This window comes from Nematostella vectensis, chromosome 10 (assembly GCF_932526225.1).
Source record: "Nematostella vectensis chromosome 10, jaNemVect1.1, whole genome shotgun sequence".
NCBI lineage: Eukaryota > Metazoa > Cnidaria > Anthozoa > Actiniaria > Edwardsiidae > Nematostella > Nematostella vectensis.
In genome coordinates this window covers 3,392,940-3,415,000 of record NC_064043.1, presented here as the reverse complement: position 1 = coordinate 3,415,000, position 22,061 = coordinate 3,392,940, and the positions used below count along the sequence as shown (strand labels likewise).

The 22,061-nt window shown below is 40.7% G+C and overlaps 2 protein-coding genes across 5 annotated transcripts in view; one reads left to right on the top strand and one right to left on the bottom strand.

Annotated features, from left to right (window-relative positions):
- LOC5516383 (probable trafficking protein particle complex subunit 2) overlaps positions 1 to 4,367 on the bottom strand; it is a 7,766-nt gene extending 3,399 nt beyond the window's left edge. The window contains exons 1-2 of one of the 2 annotated variants that reach the window (XM_048733674.1): positions 4,139 to 4,367; positions 2,869 to 2,954 (exon numbers count right to left, since the gene is read on the bottom strand). In XM_048733674.1, coding sequence (XP_048589631.1) covers positions 2,869 to 2,954; positions 4,139 to 4,252 — 200 coding nt within the window. In that variant the 5' untranslated portion in view covers positions 4,253 to 4,367. The remainder of the gene's footprint in view (positions 1 to 2,868; positions 2,955 to 4,138) is intronic. The other variant, XM_032386329.2, reaches the window with a different exon arrangement.
- A 334-nt stretch (positions 4,368 to 4,701) lies between these two features.
- The window catches only part of LOC5516396 (pericentriolar material 1 protein), a 31,504-nt gene continuing 14,144 nt past the window's right edge, over positions 4,702 to 22,061 (top strand). For all 3 annotated transcript variants that reach the window (XM_032386332.2, XM_032386330.2, XM_032386331.2), the window contains exons 1-25: positions 4,702 to 4,849; positions 5,654 to 5,884; positions 6,334 to 6,558; positions 7,060 to 7,263; positions 7,381 to 7,422; positions 7,574 to 7,639; positions 7,898 to 7,993; positions 8,131 to 8,205; positions 8,372 to 8,461; positions 8,561 to 8,644; positions 14,753 to 14,872; positions 15,252 to 15,338; positions 15,620 to 15,697; positions 15,866 to 15,934; positions 16,077 to 16,218; positions 16,471 to 16,615; positions 17,263 to 17,323; positions 17,419 to 17,630; positions 17,911 to 17,971; positions 18,464 to 18,630; positions 18,960 to 19,023; positions 20,061 to 20,319; positions 20,496 to 20,656; positions 21,034 to 21,265; positions 21,621 to 21,919. In XM_032386332.2, the coding sequence (XP_032242223.2) occupies positions 5,693 to 5,884; positions 6,334 to 6,558; positions 7,060 to 7,263; positions 7,381 to 7,422; positions 7,574 to 7,639; positions 7,898 to 7,993; positions 8,131 to 8,205; positions 8,372 to 8,461; positions 8,561 to 8,644; positions 14,753 to 14,872; positions 15,252 to 15,338; positions 15,620 to 15,697; positions 15,866 to 15,934; positions 16,077 to 16,218; positions 16,471 to 16,615; positions 17,263 to 17,323; positions 17,419 to 17,630; positions 17,911 to 17,971; positions 18,464 to 18,630; positions 18,960 to 19,023; positions 20,061 to 20,319; positions 20,496 to 20,656; positions 21,034 to 21,265; positions 21,621 to 21,919 (3,231 nt within the window). In that variant the 5' untranslated portion in view covers positions 4,702 to 4,849; positions 5,654 to 5,692. The remainder of the gene's footprint in view (positions 4,850 to 5,653; positions 5,885 to 6,333; positions 6,559 to 7,059; positions 7,264 to 7,380; positions 7,423 to 7,573; positions 7,640 to 7,897; positions 7,994 to 8,130; positions 8,206 to 8,371; positions 8,462 to 8,560; positions 8,645 to 14,752; positions 14,873 to 15,251; positions 15,339 to 15,619; positions 15,698 to 15,865; positions 15,935 to 16,076; positions 16,219 to 16,470; positions 16,616 to 17,262; positions 17,324 to 17,418; positions 17,631 to 17,910; positions 17,972 to 18,463; positions 18,631 to 18,959; positions 19,024 to 20,060; positions 20,320 to 20,495; positions 20,657 to 21,033; positions 21,266 to 21,620; positions 21,920 to 22,061) is intronic.

Sequence of the window (22,061 nt, the reverse complement as noted above, 5' to 3'; positions counted from 1 at the left end):
ACAGGGAGTACATGCCCTACCCCATACAGGGAGTACAACATGCCCTACCCCATACAGGGAGTACAACATGCCCTATTCCATACAGGGAGTACAACATGCCCTACCCCATACAGGGAGTACAACATGCCCTACCCCATACAGGGAGTACAACATGCCCTACCCCATACAAGGAGTACAACATGCCCTACCCCATACAGGGAGTACAACATGCCCTACCCCATACAGGGAGTACAACATGCCCTACCCCATACAGGGAGTACAACATGCCCTACCCCATACAGGGAGTACAACATGCCCTATTCCATACAGGGAGTACAACATGCCCTACCCCATACAGGGAGTACAACATGCCCTACCCCATACAGGGAGTACAACATGCCCTACCCCATACAGGGAGTACAACATGCCCTACCCCATACAGGGAGTACAACATGCCCTACCCCATACAGGGAGTACAACATGCCCTACCCCATACAGGGAGTACAACATGCCCTACCCCATACAGGGAGTACAACATGCCCTACCCCATACAGGGAGTACAACATGCCCTACCCCATACAGGGAGTACAACATGCCCTATTCCATACAGGGAGTACAACATGCCCTACCCCATACAGGGAGTACAACATGCCCTACCCCATACAGGGAGTACAACATGCCCTACCCCATACAGGGAGTACAACATGCCCTACCCCATACAGGGAGTACAACATGCCCTACCCCATACAGGGAGTACATGCCCTACCCCATACAGGGAGTACAACATGCCCTACCCCATACAGGGAGTACAACATGCCCTACCCCATACAGGGAGTACAACATGCCCTACCCCATACAGGGAGTACAACATGCCCTACCCCATACAGGGAGTACAACATGCCCTATTCCATACAGGGAGTACAACATGCCCTACCCCATACAGGGAGTACAACATGCCCTACCCCATACAGGGAGTACAACATGCCCTACCCCATACAGGGAGTACAACATGCCCTACCCCATACAGGGAGTACAACATGCCCTACCCCATGCAGGGAGTACAACATGCCCTACCCCATACAGGGAGTACAACATGCCCTACCCCATACAGGGAGTACAACATGCCCTACCCCATACAGGGAGTACAACATGCCCTACCCCATACAGGGAGTACAACATGCCCTACCCCATACAGGGAGTACAACATGCCCTACCCCATACAGGGAGTACAACATGCCCTACCCCATACAGGGAGTACAACATGCCCTACCCCATGCAGGGAGTACAACATGCCCTACCCCATACAGGGAGTACAACATGCCCTACCCCATACAGGGAGTACAACATGCCCCACCCCATACAGGGAGTACAACATGCCCTACCCCATACAGGGAGTACATGCCCTACCCCATACAGGGAGTACAACATGCCCTACCCCATACAGGGAGTACAACATGCCCTACCCCATACAGGGAGTACAACATGCCCTACCCCATACAGGGAGTACAACATGCCCTACCCCATACAGGGAGTACAACATGCCCTATTCCATACAGGGAGTACAACATGCCCTACCCCATACAGGGAGTACAACATGCCCTACCCCATACAGGGAGTACAAAATGCCCTACCCCATACAGGGAGTACAACATGCCCTACCCCATACAGGGAGTACAACATGCCCTACCCCATACAGGGAGTACATGCCCTACCCCATACAGGGAGTACAACATGCCCTACCCCATACAGGGAGTACAACATGCCCTACCCCATACAGGGAGTACAACATGCCCTACCCCATACAGGGAGTACAACATGCCCTACCCCATACAGGGAGTACAACATGCCCTATTCCATACAGGGAGTACAACATGCCCTACCCCATACAGGGAGTACAACATGCCCTACCCCATACAGGGAGTACAACATGCCCTACCCCATACAGGGAGTACAACATGCCCTACCCCATACAGGGAGTACAACATGCCCTACCCCATACAGGGAGTACAACATGCCCTACCCCATACAGGGAGTACAACATGCCCTACCCCATACAGGGAGTACAACATGCCCTACCCCATACAGGGAGTACAACATGCCCTACCCCATACAGGGAGTACAACATGCCCTACCCCATACAGGGAGTACAACATGCCCTACCCCATACAGGGAGTACAACATGCCCTACCCCATACAGGGAGTACAACATGCCCTACCCCATACAGGGAGTACAACATGCCCTACCCCATACAGGGAGTACAACATGCCCTACCCCATGCAGGGAGTACAACATGCCCTACCCCATACAGGGAGTACAACATGCCCTACCCCATACAGGGAGTACAACATGCCCTACCCCATACAGGGAGTACAACATGCCCTACCCCATACAGGGAGTACAACATGCCCTACCCCATACAGGGAGTACATGCCCTATTCCATACAGGGAGTACAACATGCCCTACCCCATACAGGGAGTACAACATGCCCTACCCCATACAGGGAGTACAACATGCCCTACCCCATACAGGGAGTACAACATGCCCTATCACATACAGGGAGTACAACATGCCCTACCCCATACAGGGAGTACAACATGCCCTACCCCATACAGGGAGTACAACATGCCCTACCCCATACAGGGAGTACAACATGCCCTATCACATACAGGGAGTACAACATGCCCTACCCCATACAGGGAGTACAACATGCCCTATTCCATACAGGGAGTACAACATGCCCTACCCCATACAGGGAGTACAACATGCCCTACCCCATACAGGGAGTACAACATGCCCTACCCCATACAGGGAGTACAACATGCCCCACCCCATACAGGGAGTACATATTGTATTTAAATATGTTCTACAGCTGGTGGGGTTTGCTTACATGCCAGTAGTGCCCCACATAGACTCATCAACCAGGTCAAGGGCTGCATGCACAATAAACTGGTTAAGGTGCCGATGGTCATCTTTCTAAAGTTCAAATAACAAACAGCATTACGGATAAGAGACCAGCCATTTGATATCTGACATGCTTATAATGGCAACCTCCCCCCTTCTAAGGAAATTCAGGCCAGCCAAAGTTGGTAAAACAAAAAAGAAATATCAAATCAAAGCATATGATTATTCATCAATGGTAAAACTGCCCATTCTACGATGTCCCTTTACGCTTTTATCACCTGTTAATGGTGATAGCAGCGCTAGATTTTGCTTATCAAAAAAATTAACCAATACTTGAAAAGCATGTTTCGGTCATTGTAATACAGCCATTTTTAACATGCTTGCCATAAACAATTGCAACTACTTTTTCTTTGTTCAATTTTATATATATACATAAAAACTAACAAAATAATACATTTGAAAAAAATGTAAGGTATTTGCACCTATTCTTGTCCAGAACCTATTCTCGGCCACCCGAAAAAAAAAGTCAAATATTTCGTTAACTACGAAAGAACAAGCCAAGTGGCAAGAAGAAGTGACACAACGAGTCTAAGAAACAACATATGTGAAACATTGTGTTAGGGTGGAATATGCGAGGACAAATAAATGGTGTAAAACTCTCCAGCATTTACTGATTGCGATGAAAATCCCTAAGCAAATCCGCCATTTTGTGGTTGATGTCCCAGGGTGCTTTCTGGCCTTTGTTTCAGCCTCGGTTTTATGCTAGCTTTTATTGTTTTAGCCTCTGTCACGGAACCTATTCTCAGCCACTCTAACGATTCAAAACAAATTTGAGCAATTGCAAGTTTCACAGTGCAGAGTGACACGGTTTGAACCACTTGGTGTGGGGCCAAATTAGCTTAAATTATAATTCAATGGTAATTTTGCAAATAACATGTATCAGAGATTATTGTCTGTGGTATTTTAGCTAAATGAAACAAGTTTTATGTGTTAATTTCCCAAACGGACGAGAATACTGTAGGTTTGACTGGACGAGAATACTGTAGGTTTGACGAGAATAGGTTCGGCGAAGGCTTCATATATTCACTTTGATTTTTCTCAGAAAAAACAAAAACAAAAAAAGAATAGTAGAAGTCTACACAATTACTCTAACGTAGAAGTAGCTCAAAAATTTCCTCTTTGACTTGAAAATTTCGCCGGAAGTACATTTCAAATGTAAAGCGGACGAGAATACTGTAGGTGACAATAAGACTTACTTTGTATGACGATTCCCCTTGACTAGAGTCCATTTTCATCTGTTGATTGAACTCTTTTTCGTACACAGGGTTGTCATAATGACCTACGATGGCGAAATAATAATTTCCAAGCATGATAATAATAAATCTATGCTAAAATCTTCGTTCTTAGGCAAAATACAAGTATCGGAACGGAGAAAAAAAACAAGCGATTTTAGAAAGGCGTTCCACGTCCAAACTCGAAAAAAAAGTCTGAGCACTAGTTTTCAGGTTTCTTATCAGCAACACGGAGAAATGTAATGTGTTTGTTATTTTTGATTTGATATATGTTACTTGTTTCTCGTTACTACAATGATACAAGAATAAAAAAATAATAAAAGGCATTTTTGTGTGGGTTGAAGATAAAATACAGTTGGGGATGGATAAAAAAAGATTAGGCGAGAAATAACTGGCCAATCACATTACGGCTTAGAAACCCGCGCTCGTTCGTGACCGCTGCCCCATATCGGCTTTACCGCCGGCAGCTGTCCCAGGGTTCCGCGGGTGGTGGTTTCCCTCTCGTCCAATCAGATCGTGTCCCGCGATTAGTGCTGTGGCGCGCAGTCAAGTTTGTGCAAACTTTCCAAGCTACCATTTTGAAAATTTACATGGATTCGTGGTCAAAATACTACAAAATTTCAACTTGTCATTCGCTTTTCATCCTTGAAAACTAGACAGGAGTTATCTGTGAAGGTAGGACGCACTTAAGAGTGCATGGTGTCCATGGATTTTGTAAGAGTTCGCTCGTTTTTGTGTATTTTCTGTGCAGATGTGTAGCTGATCTTGTTGCTAGTTGTCACCAAACCCTTGGAAACGTTTGTAAAATTAATGTTTTCTACTAAGAACTAGCTTTAAATCATAATAATCATAATTATATTTTGATACTACTGATAAATGTAAGAAATTCAATTCGTTTTATTTAAGAAATAACCAAGTTTTCCTCCCAAATAACAGCGAACCCTCACTTCGATTACAAATTTACGAAACTGTCATATTTTGCTCTTCATCGACGTCCTACTTCTTTTCGATAAACAAATAACTATTACCGTTACTACTTGTTAGTAGTGTTTTGATAAGGGAATTTTATAATTCCGTTACATATATAAATGAATCAGACCGTTTGTTTTCTCTAACATCTTAAAAACGAGATGAGCTGAACGAGATAGCAACCATTGAGATCTTCAAACTCAAACTAAAATTTATTGTCTTGTTATTGTTTGAATCAGCCAGAAGAAACCTTACATTTGTACTTGAAGTGGTCATTCTATTGGCAATTTAAAAATTAAATGAATATAAAAATGCAAATACATGTTGTTCATGGAAGACTTTTATGTACTTTAAAATTAATGCTTTATTCCCGTTTTGGTTTGCACTGTGTATGGAATTGTATAATAGAGATATATTTTTGCCTTTGTTTTTGCCTTTTGTTTTAACATGTTCTCTAGTCTAGTCTAGTCTTGTTTGTTATTGTATAACATAATGATATAACTTTTTCAGGGACGTTGAACCCTGTTGTGGTGTGTTTGGTTTTGAATAATGGCCAGCAGTGGTGGTTCTCCAGGAGGGCAGGGACGCCAGCCTCCTCGCGGTCTCTCCTATACTGACCCAAGACCTAGGAAGAGACCAGTCCCACGATTTGGGCCTGGCATGGACACAGAGCTAAGCCTTAACACAGAGCTACGCAGAACAGAGGAGCAAATAGGGCAGAGGTCTCTACCTAACAACTTGGTAAGTGTTTTGGTTTGGAGATATGTGTTTCTATTCGAGAACAGTGACCAAAAATATAGTCTAAAGGAAAATAACAGACAAGCACTAAGATCTGCACATTTAGGTATTACTAGTTATGCACACCTTGAAGCTGGCATATGCTAACTGCTGCAAAAAGGATATTTAGTATTGCCATATAATACAGTAAATTCTCCTTTTTGAGTATCTTTGAGTTGTGGCATATTCTAATCAACCGAAAAAAAATGTTCATGGGACAACCCTGGAGGCTCCAGTAATCTTTTCATACAAAGTATATTCAAATGGACCATAACAGCCAAATTTGTAAATTTGAAAATCACATATTTAATTAATTATACTTTAGCTGACAGTGATTTTTTTAGTTTTGTGTATTTTTTTACCCACTACATGACAAGGTCTATCTCTGTACTCACACCATTGATCACCTGTAGGGCTGGTCCTCTGATCAGAGACCCAGTAGTGCACCTGGGGAAAAGAAGGGCAGACATTTTGAGCAAGTCAAGCTGCTTCAAGGCACTCCCCCTGCTGATTTCACCAGCAAGAAGCGGCACACCCCTGCAACAGTTGCAAGGACCAAGTTCCCCCCTGGGACACCGGCATCAGAGAGGCAAGCTATCGAGAGGCTAAGACAGCAACTGAGGTTTGATGAAGAGCAGGTATGTATGCATATACAGTATTATCTTAATCAAAGGCTTCACTATAATTTAAAGGGTATACTGCCACTCAATTATTAGTTTGTGTTATAATTCTTTATGAACATATTTGTTTATATTATTTTTGGCAGTGTCAAAGTATACAAATGAACCTGCGGTATTATAGACATTTTTGTTACTCCTCAAAATAAAAAGAAATCAAGATTGATTTTTATTCTTATTTTAGTCACACTTATTTAATGTGTAAATATACTTTATTGTTAGATACAGTACTTCCATTAATGTTTTAACAGGCATACAGCCATTATCTTGCACACTTCCAACATCAGGCAAATATTCTAACAGATGCACTTCCATTATCTTGCATTATATTCTACATATGTACTTCCATTATCAGGGATACATTCAAACAGACACCCTTCCTTTATGTGGCAAATATATTTTCTAACAGAAATATTTTTTTATTATCAGGCATATATTCTAACAGACACACTTCCACCATAGGTGCCTACTTCAGATCATAGCGGAGCGAGTGCACAAGAGTCTCTGCCGTCACCTCCAGTAAGTGCTGCTGCAAATAATGAGCGTATGCTACCTTTGTCAAGACCTGCAGTCTCCCTTTCCATCCCCATAAGAGAGACTAACGAGACAGATGCTGGGGCAGCAGCAGTTGCTGCAGATTTTGATTTGGAGTATGATGGAGACCAGGTAAGCAGCCCAAAAATGTTGAATTATCAATGGCTTTACCTTAATTTCTGATTAATATTGTTGGTGGTTAAAATAGAGGAAATTGGAATATTGCATTAAAATTCTTTTTTTTTTTAGGTTGATATTGTGCAGATTTTGGGCAGACTCAAGCAAGTCAGAGTAAGACAATGTTGCAATTTTTTCTCCATCCTAAATTGGTTAACTAAAGGTTTTGTATTGGTGCGCATCGTAAAAAATTCCAAAGATTTGGTGTTGTGCACATTTTATAGTTCTACATTTTCTGTTCAACACTTGTTTTTTTTTTCCAAAGGACTTTCTCAAGCAGGCAACATCAATGTTTATCAACATGAGCACAGGAGGATCTGATGAGCAAAGGGTAATAATAATAACATAACAGCCAAAATAAACAAATACAAAAAAAGCTATTTACAACATATTTATAACATAGATATTTTTTATGACTAGTGATGCATTTTGTTGCTTTCATTGTTTTTATCTTACTTGTTTAATATGTGTTCCCAAAATATATAAAAAAGCAGTCAACACTTGCTCATTGTTTTAGGTTTCTCTTTTGTTTTGAGTCTGGCTTGATTTTTTTGTTACTCATAATCTAATATTATTATTAATTTTTCAGTCCAGTGATTTTGACCAAGCAGCAAAACTTGCAAGACTCATAAAGCATCTGAAAACTCAAGAAAAAGCCTATACCGACCTTCTTCAAAGAACAATAGTAAGTGACACCTTTAAGGCCTGGCTAAACATTCAAACATGTTTGTCAGGTATTGCATTTGACGCTGATGATAGACTACCTTTATTAATGCAAACTCATTCTCCTATGGCAATATGACCATGTTTTGCTGATGATAGGCTATGGGAGATGACTCAACTGTTGAGAACACCCCATCTGTCAGTATGCAGTCAGTGGGCACAGAGGATGCTAAGGTAAGTCACTCGAAATGGAGAAAGTCACCAACTTTTTTTTTCACTATAAAAATGTTGTTGATGTGCACTGACCTTTTACCTTCTTTATAAATAGATTTATAGGTTTGTTTATTCATGTTTATACAGGATAAGCACCCTTCATCAATCTATATTATGTTTTGTGTAGAGTGAGACGTTGTCTGTACAAGATGAAGAACTTCAAGGGTTACAGCAACAGCACGCGCTGCTCCAAAAGATGCTGGAACAGCAGCAGCAGGTGTGTAGCAGACCATACTGGAACTTATGGACCCTGTAATATTTTCCATTTTAGTTTTTACTGAAAGCTTAGCTTTTAATGGTTTTCTTTGTATTTCAGCTAAAAGATCTGCAAAGTCGACAAGCTGCTCTCTTGACTCTTCAGAGAGATGCAGAAAAGAAACTTGCAGAAGCAGAAGAAGAGGTAAATTCTTTCAGATATATATATATTCAGAGCCTGTGATAGAGTGCGGAGATGCGGATCCACAACCTAGACCATTTTCTGCAACGTCCGCACCCTGAGTCGATTTTCCACGAAATTTTGGTTCTTTCAAGAAATTAAGCAAAAAAAGAAGCCTGAACTTAATTTGCAATGTATTCTGTCACTATATTGTTTATTGTTTTGAGTTCAAAACGCAAAGAAATGGGAAAAAGCAGTTGTTTTTATACTTATTATATCGCGATTTCGCAACGATGTCAATTCATAAGCTGTAAAATCTATCAGGCGTTACAAGTATGTACTGTAGCTGGCGTAGACTGAGTTCTAGCCCCATTTCACACTTCATGGAATTAACACAAGAGATGTATAGCACATTGCAGAGCAAAAAAAAAATATATATATATTTTGGAACCCTAAACTAAACTCCCTCAACCTTAAACACACATATATTATTTGTCAATTGAAAGATAAAATACATATGATGAGGACATGGACCAAAAATGTAGTTTTCTGCAAACTGAGTATCGTTTCCTACGTGAGTACGTGCTCCACTGCTGAGCGCCCCCACTTGTCAAAGAGTTTGGTGGAAAGACAAAAGGTACATATATATATATATATATATATGTATATTTCTCAGATAGGACAACATATATATACAATTTTTGGACACTCACTGCATTTAATGCAGTTTAATACAAACTTTTTTCGTAGACCAAGGTTGCCGTTAGTCCACTCCTCAGTTAGACTAACATTCAATGACATCAATGTTTATCTACGTAAAATGTGCATGAATTGAAAAGCTGTTACAAACAGTGCGCGCGCTGTATGCGCGTGCCGTTTAAATCGCCTAATAATTACCGAACTTTAGAATGAATTTGCGTCGAAGCCTACATGTGGAAGCCAGCTCGTTTCGCTTGTTAAGTGTTGCCATCTCTGGCTTGATAATTTTAAAATGTTTCTCTGTAGTGCATAAATTACATCTCTTACTTTCCTTAGAGTATGCCTTTGCTCTAGCTATTATCTTCCAACTTACTGTGTAATTGATTCTCCTATCTTTTAACTGCCATATGTGCTTACTCAATTCCGTCTCGTTTCTCCTACTTTCAATTCTAAATGAAGAAGCGTGATTTCTCCATCTTGTCTTAAACTCGTTTGCTGTTAGTCCTACATATGTTTTGCATTTGTCCCCTGTCTCTACTCTAGCTTGGTAAACTATCTCTTTTTCAAGGCATTCCCCGTTTAAAGGACACTCTTCCCTTTTCCTACAATTACATTTCCTATGGTCCTCCACCTGCTCGTTGTCCCTTCTATTCAAAATGATCTTATTGTGCCCATCGATTAATTGTTTTACATTTGGCATACAGCTATAGCTAATCTTAAGCGTGTTTCTGTTAAAGATTTTCTTAAGGGTACTGCTAGCGGGAAAAGACTTATCAACTAACTTAAGGGATTCTCTGCCTATATTTGTGCTTACGTTTTTGTTAAAAGGTGGATTATACCAGATAATGTTTCTTTGTCTATTGCATCGTTGCGCATCAGGCCTATGTGCTCTTGGCTGGAACTTGAGCAGGTAGTGATGGCCGCTTTTCCTCAGCGTGTTTTGGTATTTGGGTGTGGCATTGTTAAAGGTTTCCTCGTCATAAGATATTTCTGACAGTCTTCTATTTATCGATTCTGGTATGTTTCTGATGATATTTGGAGGGTGGTTGGACTTGCTGTGCACGTATTGTGGTATATTCGCTGGCTTAGAGTATGGTCTAAATTTACCTGTGTTGAGGTCTAATGTTACATCAAGAAAGTTCACTATCTTCTTATTTGCTTCAATGGTGACTCTTAACCCATTGTCAGCAAATATCTTGCATATTCTTTTCTTTGCTATTTCTATGCTTCTAGGTGCTTGCAACATAATTGCCAGCCCGTCATATCTATAAAGACCAATGTTGATTTCTGGAATCTGCTTTAGCTGGTGTAGTAAGAAGCATCCGACCAATTTGCATGTCTCCACTCCATCGAAGCTCCCCATTGTCACATCGAATAATGTGGAAGATGATTTCTTCTCCCATGGTACGCCGTTGCTAAATAGGAGCGAGTGCTTGGCTTTTGTAATGATATCGCGCTCGTCGGTCGTAATGTTTACATGCCCTGATGCAAATTCCAGTGCTCGTTCTAGTAGGGTCTCGGTGATAGATGGATAAAACTCCACTACATCGAAGCATATAAAGGCTCAATTCTCCTTACTTGGTAGCTGTCTGTACCATTCTAGAACAGATGACGTGTTTTTCCATTGGTTCACCTTGGTTTTCGTTTGTAGCCTCTTGTTGATATTCTTGAGTATTTGTTTACTAATTTTTCCAATCTCTGATTTTGAAGGGTTAATTAGTCGGCATGTTGGTCTATACATACCTTTCTGGCAAATGATTTTATCCCCGGCGTTTTTCAGCTTCTGTTTTGTTTCCTCAGCAGATCTTTCCTGTTGACATGAACTGTATTCAAAATGCTCTAAGAGCCTAGTGGAGCTAAAAAAAATTGTCAAAATAAACATGATGGCTTTTATTCATAAATGGGGAAACCATGTTCATTACAACATCGTAACCCAACCCTTGAATCCTCCGCCTTCCCTCCTCTCTACCAAGGTAAACATAAAAATTACAAACATAATGCATCAGCACACATCCAAACCTTGATCCTGCAATTTGTTGGCTTTGCGGGCATGTACTGCTTAAAGACAGTCTTCCTCGAAAGCCAATCATCCCTTCGTCTTCAGAGAGGTCTCTTCTTGGCTGGTAGATGGACTTGATTTTTGCCAGAATGTGATCAATGACTGAATCTTGAAGAGGCGGTTGAACCCCGTACTTCTACATGGTGGCTCATTTGTCAAGTACTTGAAGTGAAGATAGGCCGAGATTTGTTCAAATCTATTCTTCCTGAGGCAGTTCCAAATTCCTTGATTTCGATAGATAGGTTCGCTGGACCAGTACATGGCAGCATTTTCACGGTTGCCATGCAATGTTTAGCCCAAGGAAAACCTTCAGTTCCGCTAGCATAATCTTCGGGGATTTCTCCCACTTGGCGTCTCCCATCTTCTTCCTTGCATAGTTGGTTAGTCTCAGTCATAGGTGGTTAGTCTCAGTCAAAATCTGGGCTAAAATGTTCATCACCAAAAATCGCTGAAAAGTAGTCTTTGGCCTTAGGGTTTTGGGGAAGGTCTAGGTTAACTCAAAGTAGGTGCAGTGAAGGCTTGGAAGTTGACAAATCCGAGATTTCTCCACTTGATTTTTCATCATTGTCGCTAATCCACTGAATTAGAAGTCTGAACCATTTTCAACAACTGCCGCGATATCCTCATCATCAAAACCGGCAAAACTTCCTTCATCATCCGAGTTTTCAAAGTATGAAGTCAAAGATTCCGAAACTACGCAAACTTCCATTTTGCTACAAAAGGTCAAAAGGCTGCACATGCCACTAAATCATTGAATTTCAAGAGTTTTTCCTCTTGGGGGAGAGGTGGGAAAAGCGTTTTTTCATGCGCGTGTAAGCTGGGTGGTACAGGGCGGTATAGGGAAATACAGTCAAAGCTCTCTGAGCGACCGCTCTCGTAAGCGACCAGCCCCGATAACGACCACAATCACGAATCACAGATTGAATTGTCACACAAACTCTGTAATTCTAAGCTCTCGTAAGCGACCAACTTATCGGTGCGACCAGCTCCGTTAAAGACCACATTTCAAAACATCAACTGAGATTTTCTTTTATTTTTAAACTCTCGTAAATGACCACAATGATTTTTGGCTTTACAACATTAGTCAACACCTGATAATCATCATATCCAATGCATGCTGAAATCACATATAAAGCGGAAATGTTGTAATGTTTCACAAAAGCTGCCTTTCCAGAGGACAACTATTAAAGAATTCCATAATTTCAATTTTCTAACTTCAATTTTGAACCATTTCTTTGTCTCCAGAAAATGTGACGACTCACGCGAAAACGTACCTTAGGGTTTTCCGCGAGTTTGGCCAAACTCGCGCCCGTTTTGCAGAAAGTTCGCGGCCTTCTCGCGGAATGCTCACGCTTTTCTCACGGAATGCTCGCGCCCATCTCGCGGAACGCTCGCGCCTAAATAACGGAAAGCTCGCGCCTTTTTCGCAGAACGCTCACGCCTTGACAACGGGAAGCCTCACGACTTGCTAAACACAACTTGCAGGTCGTATCTTATAAACGAGTTACAGTGTAACTCTGAGTGTAACTCTGAGGCTCAGCTTAGGGAAAGGGAAGGCCAGTGGGCTTATCGGCTAAAGTCTATCTACCCGCGGGGCCATAAACCCACGTAGAGATTCTTTTTATCCAATTCTTTTTATCCATAGCGCGCGCTATTCTAGAAAATGCTCGTTTTTGTCAGTTGTAATGTTTTTGCGTCTCGCGCCACTATTCTGATGTAAATAAGCTTGTAACGATTCACCTTCTTCAGTCTGCCCTGAAGAAGTCTTATTAAAGACGAAAATTTGGTAGAGTCGATTTCCAGTTTTTGGTGTATTGTATTCATTGTTCTGGTACGAGATCCTGACAGTTTGGGCTTTTTGATTCTAGTTGTTCGAGTGTATATGAAGAAAAATAAACTTTACTAAGACTAGATTTAATAAAATTTTATTTATGATTCTATATATTTAAACCATAGTATGTTTAAACGTTGTTTTCTTAACCAAGTATATGGCTTCTAGCGAACCAACCAAGGCTTCGAGCTAAACATCTTCCGACTGATGTCAAACAGTCGGAGTCGATATCAAGCTATCTCTCAAGAGGCGATTGGTAATAGTGCTGTTGTCTTGATGTAGCATCGTAGCGACTTTGCCATTCGATTCCCTTGCTAGCACTCGAGATCTCAACGAAACCAAACTCAAATACTTGCTTACTTGTTTACTTCTATCCTAAGAGAGGCTTTTTCTAAGGTATAGACCACAGTAGATGTCTATCGGGTTTCACCGACTTTGGAAATCGAAAGATTCAAGATTCAGCCTTTTTGCTGATTGTTACGTTATGTGCTCGTGACTCAACAACGAAAGGCTTGCGCCCATTTTGCAAAAGGTCGTGCCTGACTTGCGGAACTCTTGCTCCTATGTTGCGGAACGCTTGCGCCTATCTCTCGGAAAGCTCGCGCCCATCTCGCGGAATGCTCGCGCCCGTTTCGCGAAACGCTCGCGCCCGTTTCGCGGGTTAATTCGCGGAATTGAGAAGCTTTAAGGTACGTTTTCGCGTGAGTCGTCACAAATGTGTAAGTGCAAGGAATCTCTAGTCCATTACCAGCTCCACGATTTATAATAATAATAGTTTATTCAACTACTTGCAGTAATAAAACATTAATTGACATTAATTAAAGCGGTTAGTAATAAAGTTATTGAAGTGATCAGTTCTACCGGACAGCTGCATTGCACGCACACATTCCCCGAGTGGAGGGTGTAGCCATGGCTTACCACGGAATGGGATAGAATAAATCCTTTTTCCTTTATCCTTTTTCCAGTTACAATAGCCATCCACTTGTTTGTTGCATGCTTTAGAAATCGGCTAACAAAAGACGCCATGCGATCGTCGTAGATGCAGAAGATATTCTCATGATGAAAAGCGGTCGTGGATATAAACGAGCATAACAAGCTACTTTGCGTAGAATTAAATGCTATTAAATAAAACAACTCACTCTCATGATAAGTCAAATACCTAGTTTTAAAATCAAGCAATAAACCAAAACATTGTTGTTATATTATCACGATAACTTTTAGATTCCATTTTAATTAAGTTCCCGTAAGCGACCAACACCTATTGTTCAAGTTTTTGGCGCCCAGTGGTCGCTTATGAGGGCAAGCTCTCGTAAAAGACCAGCTCCGTTAATGACCACAATTCTCAGTTCCCAAGGTGGTTGCTTATGAGAGCAAGCCTTCGTAAAAGACCAGCTCCGTTAACGACCACAATTTTCAGTTCCCAAGGTGGTCGCTTACGAGAGCTTCAACTGTATGACAGTTTTTCTGCCAGGCGTTTCAGAGGGGTATATTCCCCACCCCATGGATTTGCCTTTTATCTGATGCCTTGGTCTGTGTTTCTCAGGGTCGTCAGTTGACGACAGCAATAGAAGAGGGTGCCGTAGGTGGCCAGGACTTTGAAGGAGCTGGTGGCAGAAGCAGGAGTGCCACAGATACTTCTCAGTTGCCGGGAGCAGCAGGGAGGGTAGGAAGCACCCATACATACAGTATTGTGGCATATGTAACTTGCTGAATATCCAAAACCAAAACCTTCATCTACCACTGCATCCCAACAACATACAAAACTTTCACAATACGTGTTGAATGCATGTTTTGTAAAAAAAATAGTTCCCTCGCCAGTAATGCATTGTGCTGTATTTAATGTATGCTTGACTTGGTAGTAAAATGTATGCAGATATACATACATACTGAACACTGATTGTTTTCTTTTTCCCCCTAGAATTCTTGTTTCTTAATGTTTTGCAAAGTTTTAAGATGAATTCCATCAGAATAGAGTATCCATGAACATTCTGATAACATGTTTGTGCACACCTTCTGATGCTTTGCTGTTCCCCTACTCATAGCTGTCTGACCATGGAGGTATTGAAGATATGGGACTAACCCCTGAACAACTTGCACTATTTCACTTTATGGAAAGAAATAAAGAGAAGGTAAAAATAATGCACACAATCTAACAAAAGCATAGTGGCATGGCTGTAGAATCTGATAAAACTTCACTCCGGCCAAGCATGGTGAAATTATAATTCTCAACAATGGCAGTCATACTAACAGACTATTCATTTTTTGTACTTCTGTGGTTAGTAATATTAATAATTTGTGGCCCTTGCCTTGTTGAAAGATAAATGGAAAGTGTGGTTGTTTTCAGCTGATTATCTGAATTCTTTTGGTGTGATGTAAAAACTATAATTAATCCCTCTTTACTCTTGCACAGCTACGGGCCCGGGACTCCTCTGAAAAAGACAGAGATGAGAAGCAGGGCCATTCCAGAAAGAAAAAGAAAAACCTGCAGGTGTGTAAAAAACAATTTAAACAGTATTTTGTTTAAGACACCAGTACAGCACAAAAGATCTCACTTATATGGTTTTTATCAATATAAAAAAAGATTTGCTTCTAAAAATAACCCACATTTACATTTTGTTACATGATTGAGGTTAACACTTTAGCTGTTCTATTTCAGGTAGCACAAGCAGTCCCAGAAACGCTAAACCCTCCGTCAGGCTCTGCAAGTGAACAACCTGACAATGAGGTATGAATTGTACTGTACCTTTGGATTCATTCTGTATATATGCAGATCTCCTTGCTAATTGAATAAAGTTGTGCTTATGATACGTACATACAACAAAAAACTGCAATAAACACCTGCTGATGATAATTATCCTTACTTGTAGGAGGCAGCTCTGGCACTAGCAGACGCTACCCAGGAAAGACTAGAGCTTGAAAACAAGTTGATGGCCTTGCAAGCCAAGAAGGAGCAGATGGACTCACTTCTAAGGGAGCTACAACAGCTTAGAGAGGCTCAGCTTAGAAAAGGTGTGCTACCCTCAGACTAAAAAAATCTTTTGAAAGTTGTACTTTACTTGCTTGTCAATAACTCATTTGCAGAATTTTACAGAATGAGAAGACAATTCACCTATAAGCCATAATGCCATTGTTGGGCAGGATTAATATGAGAAGTGAATAGTGTCCATTTACGAGCAAATTAAAATTGCGTTATTGTGGATGTCACTGATCTTATACATAATGGGTAAGTATGATTTTACTAATATTCGAATTGCTGTTCAGAAAACCTTGAATCTACTGGTCCTCGTGTCTCAAGTGTCAATGAATCCAGGCAGGATGAGGAGGATGAGAAACCTCTTGCAACTAAATCTCAGAAGCTTGATGATGACAGGATTCTGGAGGCACTTGAGGTGCATGAGAAGCTCAAGTAGGTGTCCCTCTTACACATAACTCAAACTAACATCTATTTCTTGGGCCTCTATGGCATCTGAGAAGCTCAAGTAGGTGTCTCTCTTCAGGGCTTTTGGAATTACGCTGAAAAAAAACCTCAAAATTACACGGGATTCTTTTCTAAAGTATGCGCTAAATTACGTGGAAAATCAATTATTACACACATTAAATTTTATTTGTTTTCGAAAATCAGTTCGAAAAATTGCACATCGTAACACGAAGAATCTCTCTTTTTTTTTTTTCGAGAAATAGAGGTAAAAACCCTAAAAGATCACATCAGCTGTGCACTTAAATGTTTTGTCTTTCAAAATTTAGCCAAATTACGCTGGATTACTCGGAAATTTGTGGTTTACGCAGATTACGTGGAGAAAGCCAAATTACGTGCTTCTGCACAAGCACATACTTTCAGAAGCCCTGCCTCTTACACGTAACCCAAACTAACATCTATTCCTTCCAATCAGAAGAAGGCAGCATTGATAATAGACTAATAGGCCACTGTGATTTGACTAGGCTTTGTTAGTCTATTTGTCTGGGTTCTTGGGCTATGAAATCTGTTGAGAAGTAATTGTCACAATTCTTGATCTAAAAGAATTTTGGTCCAACCTATTTTGTGTATTTTTTAAGAAAACTCCAAGAAGTAAGGGATCGCCTCAAGCAATTGAGAGATCTTATTGGCCATTACCAGGTAAATAAGTTGCTTTTTGTTGTTGTTATTTTGCCACTGAATGCCTAATCTGTTAGAACAGGCTGCCTATTCTAAATTGTGACCGCTTGTTTTAGCCACCAATGCCAGGGGGAGTTGAAACATCAGAAGATGTCTCTCATGCATCTGAGCAGTCCGGTGCGCTGGAGGACAGTGCCCCAGAGTCTGGTCAAGCAGAAGATGAGGAGGAAGGAGCGGTGGGCGGTCCAGCCCCTGGTCCTTCTGGAAATGCCATTGAGTGGATTCTTAAAGCTGGCATAGAGGACCCAGAACTTGTCAATAAACTCAAGTAAGTAGGGGGTGATATCATAAAGCAATCTTTGCTTGCCTGTTACAAATAAGGTTGCACTCAAGAATCCTGTGTTTTAACCCCTGTACATCATGGGTAACATATAAAATCCTTGGCTCGGAAAGCTGTGTGAATGTTTGCAAGTGCACATTAACAAGAATTCTATCACTTTCCAAGCCTGGCTTTGTGTTTACTTGCACTTATTTTAGTATTTATTTGACACAATAGTTTAACTTTATTTTGAAATAGGTGTATTTATTTATTTGTTTTATGTTCTCAGACAACTTCAGGCAGCGAGGGAGAGGGTGCTTAATCTTAAACAAACTAACCAGTCGGCTCAGGTACAGTATGCAACCTTTTTATGATGATAGAATATTAAATATCAAACAGTGTTTTTGTATTCAAAGTGTTCATTTTTCTTTCCTAAATTACATTTGAATTCATAACACACCCTTGTTAATGTTCAGAAGATCACACAAGGTCTCATAGTATTCACAAATACAAAGAAAAGAGGATAGAAACTTTTGTGAACATTTCATTTGTAAAAGTTTGTGTACAATTGCATGGTATAGTATAATTAATTGTACATATTTGCAGTAAAGGTTATGATTTTTCCCCCATAAACTTGCCAAATGTAAATGCTGTCAAATAAAGATGGCATTCATAAAGCAAGAGCCCCAAAATTGCAATACTTGGGTGTACAGAAACAAGCATTCGAGCATGTGCTCTTTTTCACCCAAGCTTTCTAACCCTACAGTATTCAAGCTTTCCAATTTTTGTTTAACCAAATGTAATAAAAAGCTAAAAAAAAGAATGTTATTGAAACTTTCCAGCTTGCAACATCCAGGGTACATAATGAGACTGGTCAAGAAGGGTCAGTGCAAACTCAGACAGACTCAGAGTCGGAGGCTGTGTCTGCTAGCGACACTGAAAGCAATGCCAGCTCTAGCCTAAATGCTCTTGTATGGCAGGACGACCCCGAGTTCCAAGACAAGATAAGGTAACACCAGTTTTTAGCTACATGTACTGTACCATTACAGTCCTACTTTTTTTGTTTTCTATAGGTGGCTGATATTATTTGTGAAAACTAAAATAATATATTACACATATATTGGTATAAACAAATCTTAGGGTAGCTAAACAAATCAAAACATGCAAACTTTCATAGATTCCAGCCATGAAACAACAAAAGTCTGGTAGAGAAAACATGTAAGTCTATGAGCCATGTGACTCAACAACAGATTGGTAACTGGGATCTAAAGTATTATGGCATGACAAATGTATACAGTTGTATCGCAATGTATTTATGGAATCGTTATTTTCACACAGAAAACTCAATTCTGCAAAGCAAAAATTGAAGCAGTTGCAAGAGTTAGTCAAACGAGTTCAGCAGGTAAGGTTGTGGATATGCTTCTGTCACATTCATTTGATCACGAAAATAGGTGGGGTTGGGTTGGGTGTAGGACTGGTTAGTTCTAACTGTAGCTACATCTTTGTTATTGTTTTACCCAATGTTTAAGACAAATTATGGGATAAGGGAAAGTTCATTTATTATCCCTAGGGTTGGGGGTGGGAGGGGGGGGGTGATAAAATTAGTTCCCCCATTTTTTCGGTGCCCCACCCCCACCCCACCAGAAAACCGAAAAAAGAAGCAGCAAAGGAAGGAATGCAAACACCAATGTCAAAGAATGCAAGCAAGCGATTAGCTGCAAGCTGGTCAGAAACTGAAAGAGAAAGAATTCACTGAAAACATTAATTCAGAAAAAGTGAAGGCACTCAATTTTTCAAAGGTTCAACTAAATCCAGGTTGTCAACCTGATAAAGGCTGATGATATATAAGTTGCAAAAAGGATTTTTATTCTTCTGTTTGCAAGAAAAGCAAGCATGAGAAAGAAAAGAGAGAGAGGAAGACAGCAAATCAGATATGAGTGAGGATGTTGATGACGAAAAATGAGCGCTTATAGATTTAGAGCGTTTTGTTAATAATTTTAAATATGGAACATAAGCACTTTTCAAATATTGTGTAGCGGAAACCATGAAAAAAATGTAGATAGGGTGTACATAGGTTTGCATTGCATAGTTGTGCATGTCAAATAACTGCCCCCAAACTGAGACTTGTTGAACCAAGAAGTCTGATTTGATACCTGGTCAAATTATATTAAACAGACAACACCCAAAGAAATCAGTGACCCCCTTTTTAAAATCCATACACTTTCGACGCCCCCCCCCCCCTTAGACCTGGGAAATTTCTCGAGGCTCCCCCTACAGTATCCTCAAGCCACCCCCCTCATGATAAGAACTTTCCCTAAAATCTAGAAATAGTCATCCTTAAACAAACAATTTCTTACTTTTTAAACGAATTCCATTGAAAATATTGTAACAACTTGCGCAGCTGCTTTCTAAAAGGGCTATAACATGATTTTTTTTCAGTTCCCAGACAGCACACCAACACTGCCTACTGAACTAGCAGAACTTAGTTTTGATGATAACTTGGAAAACTCCTCAGAGGACAGCAGTGACTCATCTGAAGATGATGACGATGACGACGACGACAATGGTGATGATGATCAGGATGCTAATGATGCAACTGTCAATCAACAAGATGATGATGACGATGATGATGATGATCAAGATGATGATGATGAGGAACAATCCATCCTGAGTGAACAGGCTATAGAGGATTATAACAGTATGTTTACAATTCTTTATGACAGCCTATTGTAGATGTACTGTAGTTTTTAACCTATTACCTTGTATTCTTGTAGCAAACACAGTCACTCCAATTTTTGTTACTGTGAACAGAAATGTTATTATGTAGCATTCACCATAATTTAAGCTTGATCAAGTTTTCTAATGTTTGCACAGGTCAAGACCAGGAAGCAGAATACCAGATCAGGCTGCAAAAACAAAAGAATGAGCTGGAACGACTGCTGCAGGAGCGAAGACGTCTGCTGGAAATGCAACAAGAGCTTACAAAGATGACAAAAGAACAAGACAGCTTGAAACAGACAGCAGCCAACAAACAGGTACTAGTTTGTATCAACTGGAAGGCAAATAGCTGACATGCACTTAGAAATCAAAGGACTTTCTGGTTGGCAAACTTGTACACACTTTTGGTAGCAATATAACAAAAGATTGTATTTTTTTAATGCTCTATGGCTTGACAACCACAGATCTGCCAATCAAAACATGGTAGGTTACAACACATGGATTCTCCAAGTGCAACCTTATTTGTTTTATTGTTTACTGTTTAAAAGATTATTTGAAATGCAGTCAACATGCTACTTAATGTACAGCAAACAAGCACAGGAAAAAAGAGATCTCACCAAGTGCAGAAATGCATTGTCACGGTTATTTCTTGCTCTAGTGTATCATAAAACAAATATCTAAAATCTCTTTTCAGCCAAGTACTTCTGACAAACCAATACCCAAAAAGACCACCCCAGACCAGTCAACATACACGTCAGGTCTTGTGCGCACTGACACCTTCACAGTCCATAAGCCCACCATAAGCAAGGGTGCTACAGCGCCTGTCGTGAGTGACTCAGCCACCCAGACGGCATTTGATGGTGGCCGCTTCCAGGCCGTTCGACCTAACAAATCATACTCTGTAGACTCAGGAGACCCGGTTGCAGGTTTGTACTACCTGCCACCGTATATTTTATGTTCATTGGTAGATGAAGGGGTGTGCCAGGCAGGCCCATGAAAAATCAACAAATCCCCACCTTTGCCCCTCCCCCCACTTTGGAGCTAGATCTGCCCCTCATACCCCTTTGGGATAGTTGTTTTTTTACTCTGAGAAAAATTTGTCACTTTTGATGAAGTTTTATTTTTATACATTGTGAAAGTGTGTATCTTGGTGTTTGTTTTTTACATTTCTGCAATGTAAATAATGTTGAAAAAGCACATAAGTACAAATCTAGCATAAGTGCTCCGTGTTCGCTGCCCTGTGGAGCTCTAATACTAAAGTATTTATTGCTTGTTAACTAGCTGGTGGTACAACTTCCAGTGCACTTGTCTGGTCAGAGCTAAGGCGCCAGCGTGAGCTCCACGAGGAGAAACTGAAAAGGCGTAAGCAGCGCCTGTTGAATGAGAAACGTAGAAAGGCGGGGCTTGATGATGTGTCAGAGGGTGGCACCTACTCCCTGCGCAGTGCTGACATGGATGAGGGGTTTGGTGTGAGTATGATGAGCGCAGATATCACCACAGCCACATGGGGTGGATCCACCCAGCCTAGCAGCACCCAGAACGACTCAGCAGTGTCTGAGGATGGGTCAGATACAGAGAAGGTACACGATGTACTTGTTCTATTGTTTTTTACCTTGAGATGGTAAAGACTTCAATAATGTCACTGAAGAACAATATTTACTTGGTAAATTACGTAACACCCATTTAATGGGGATGAAGATCTTCCAGTCCTTGGACTATGTA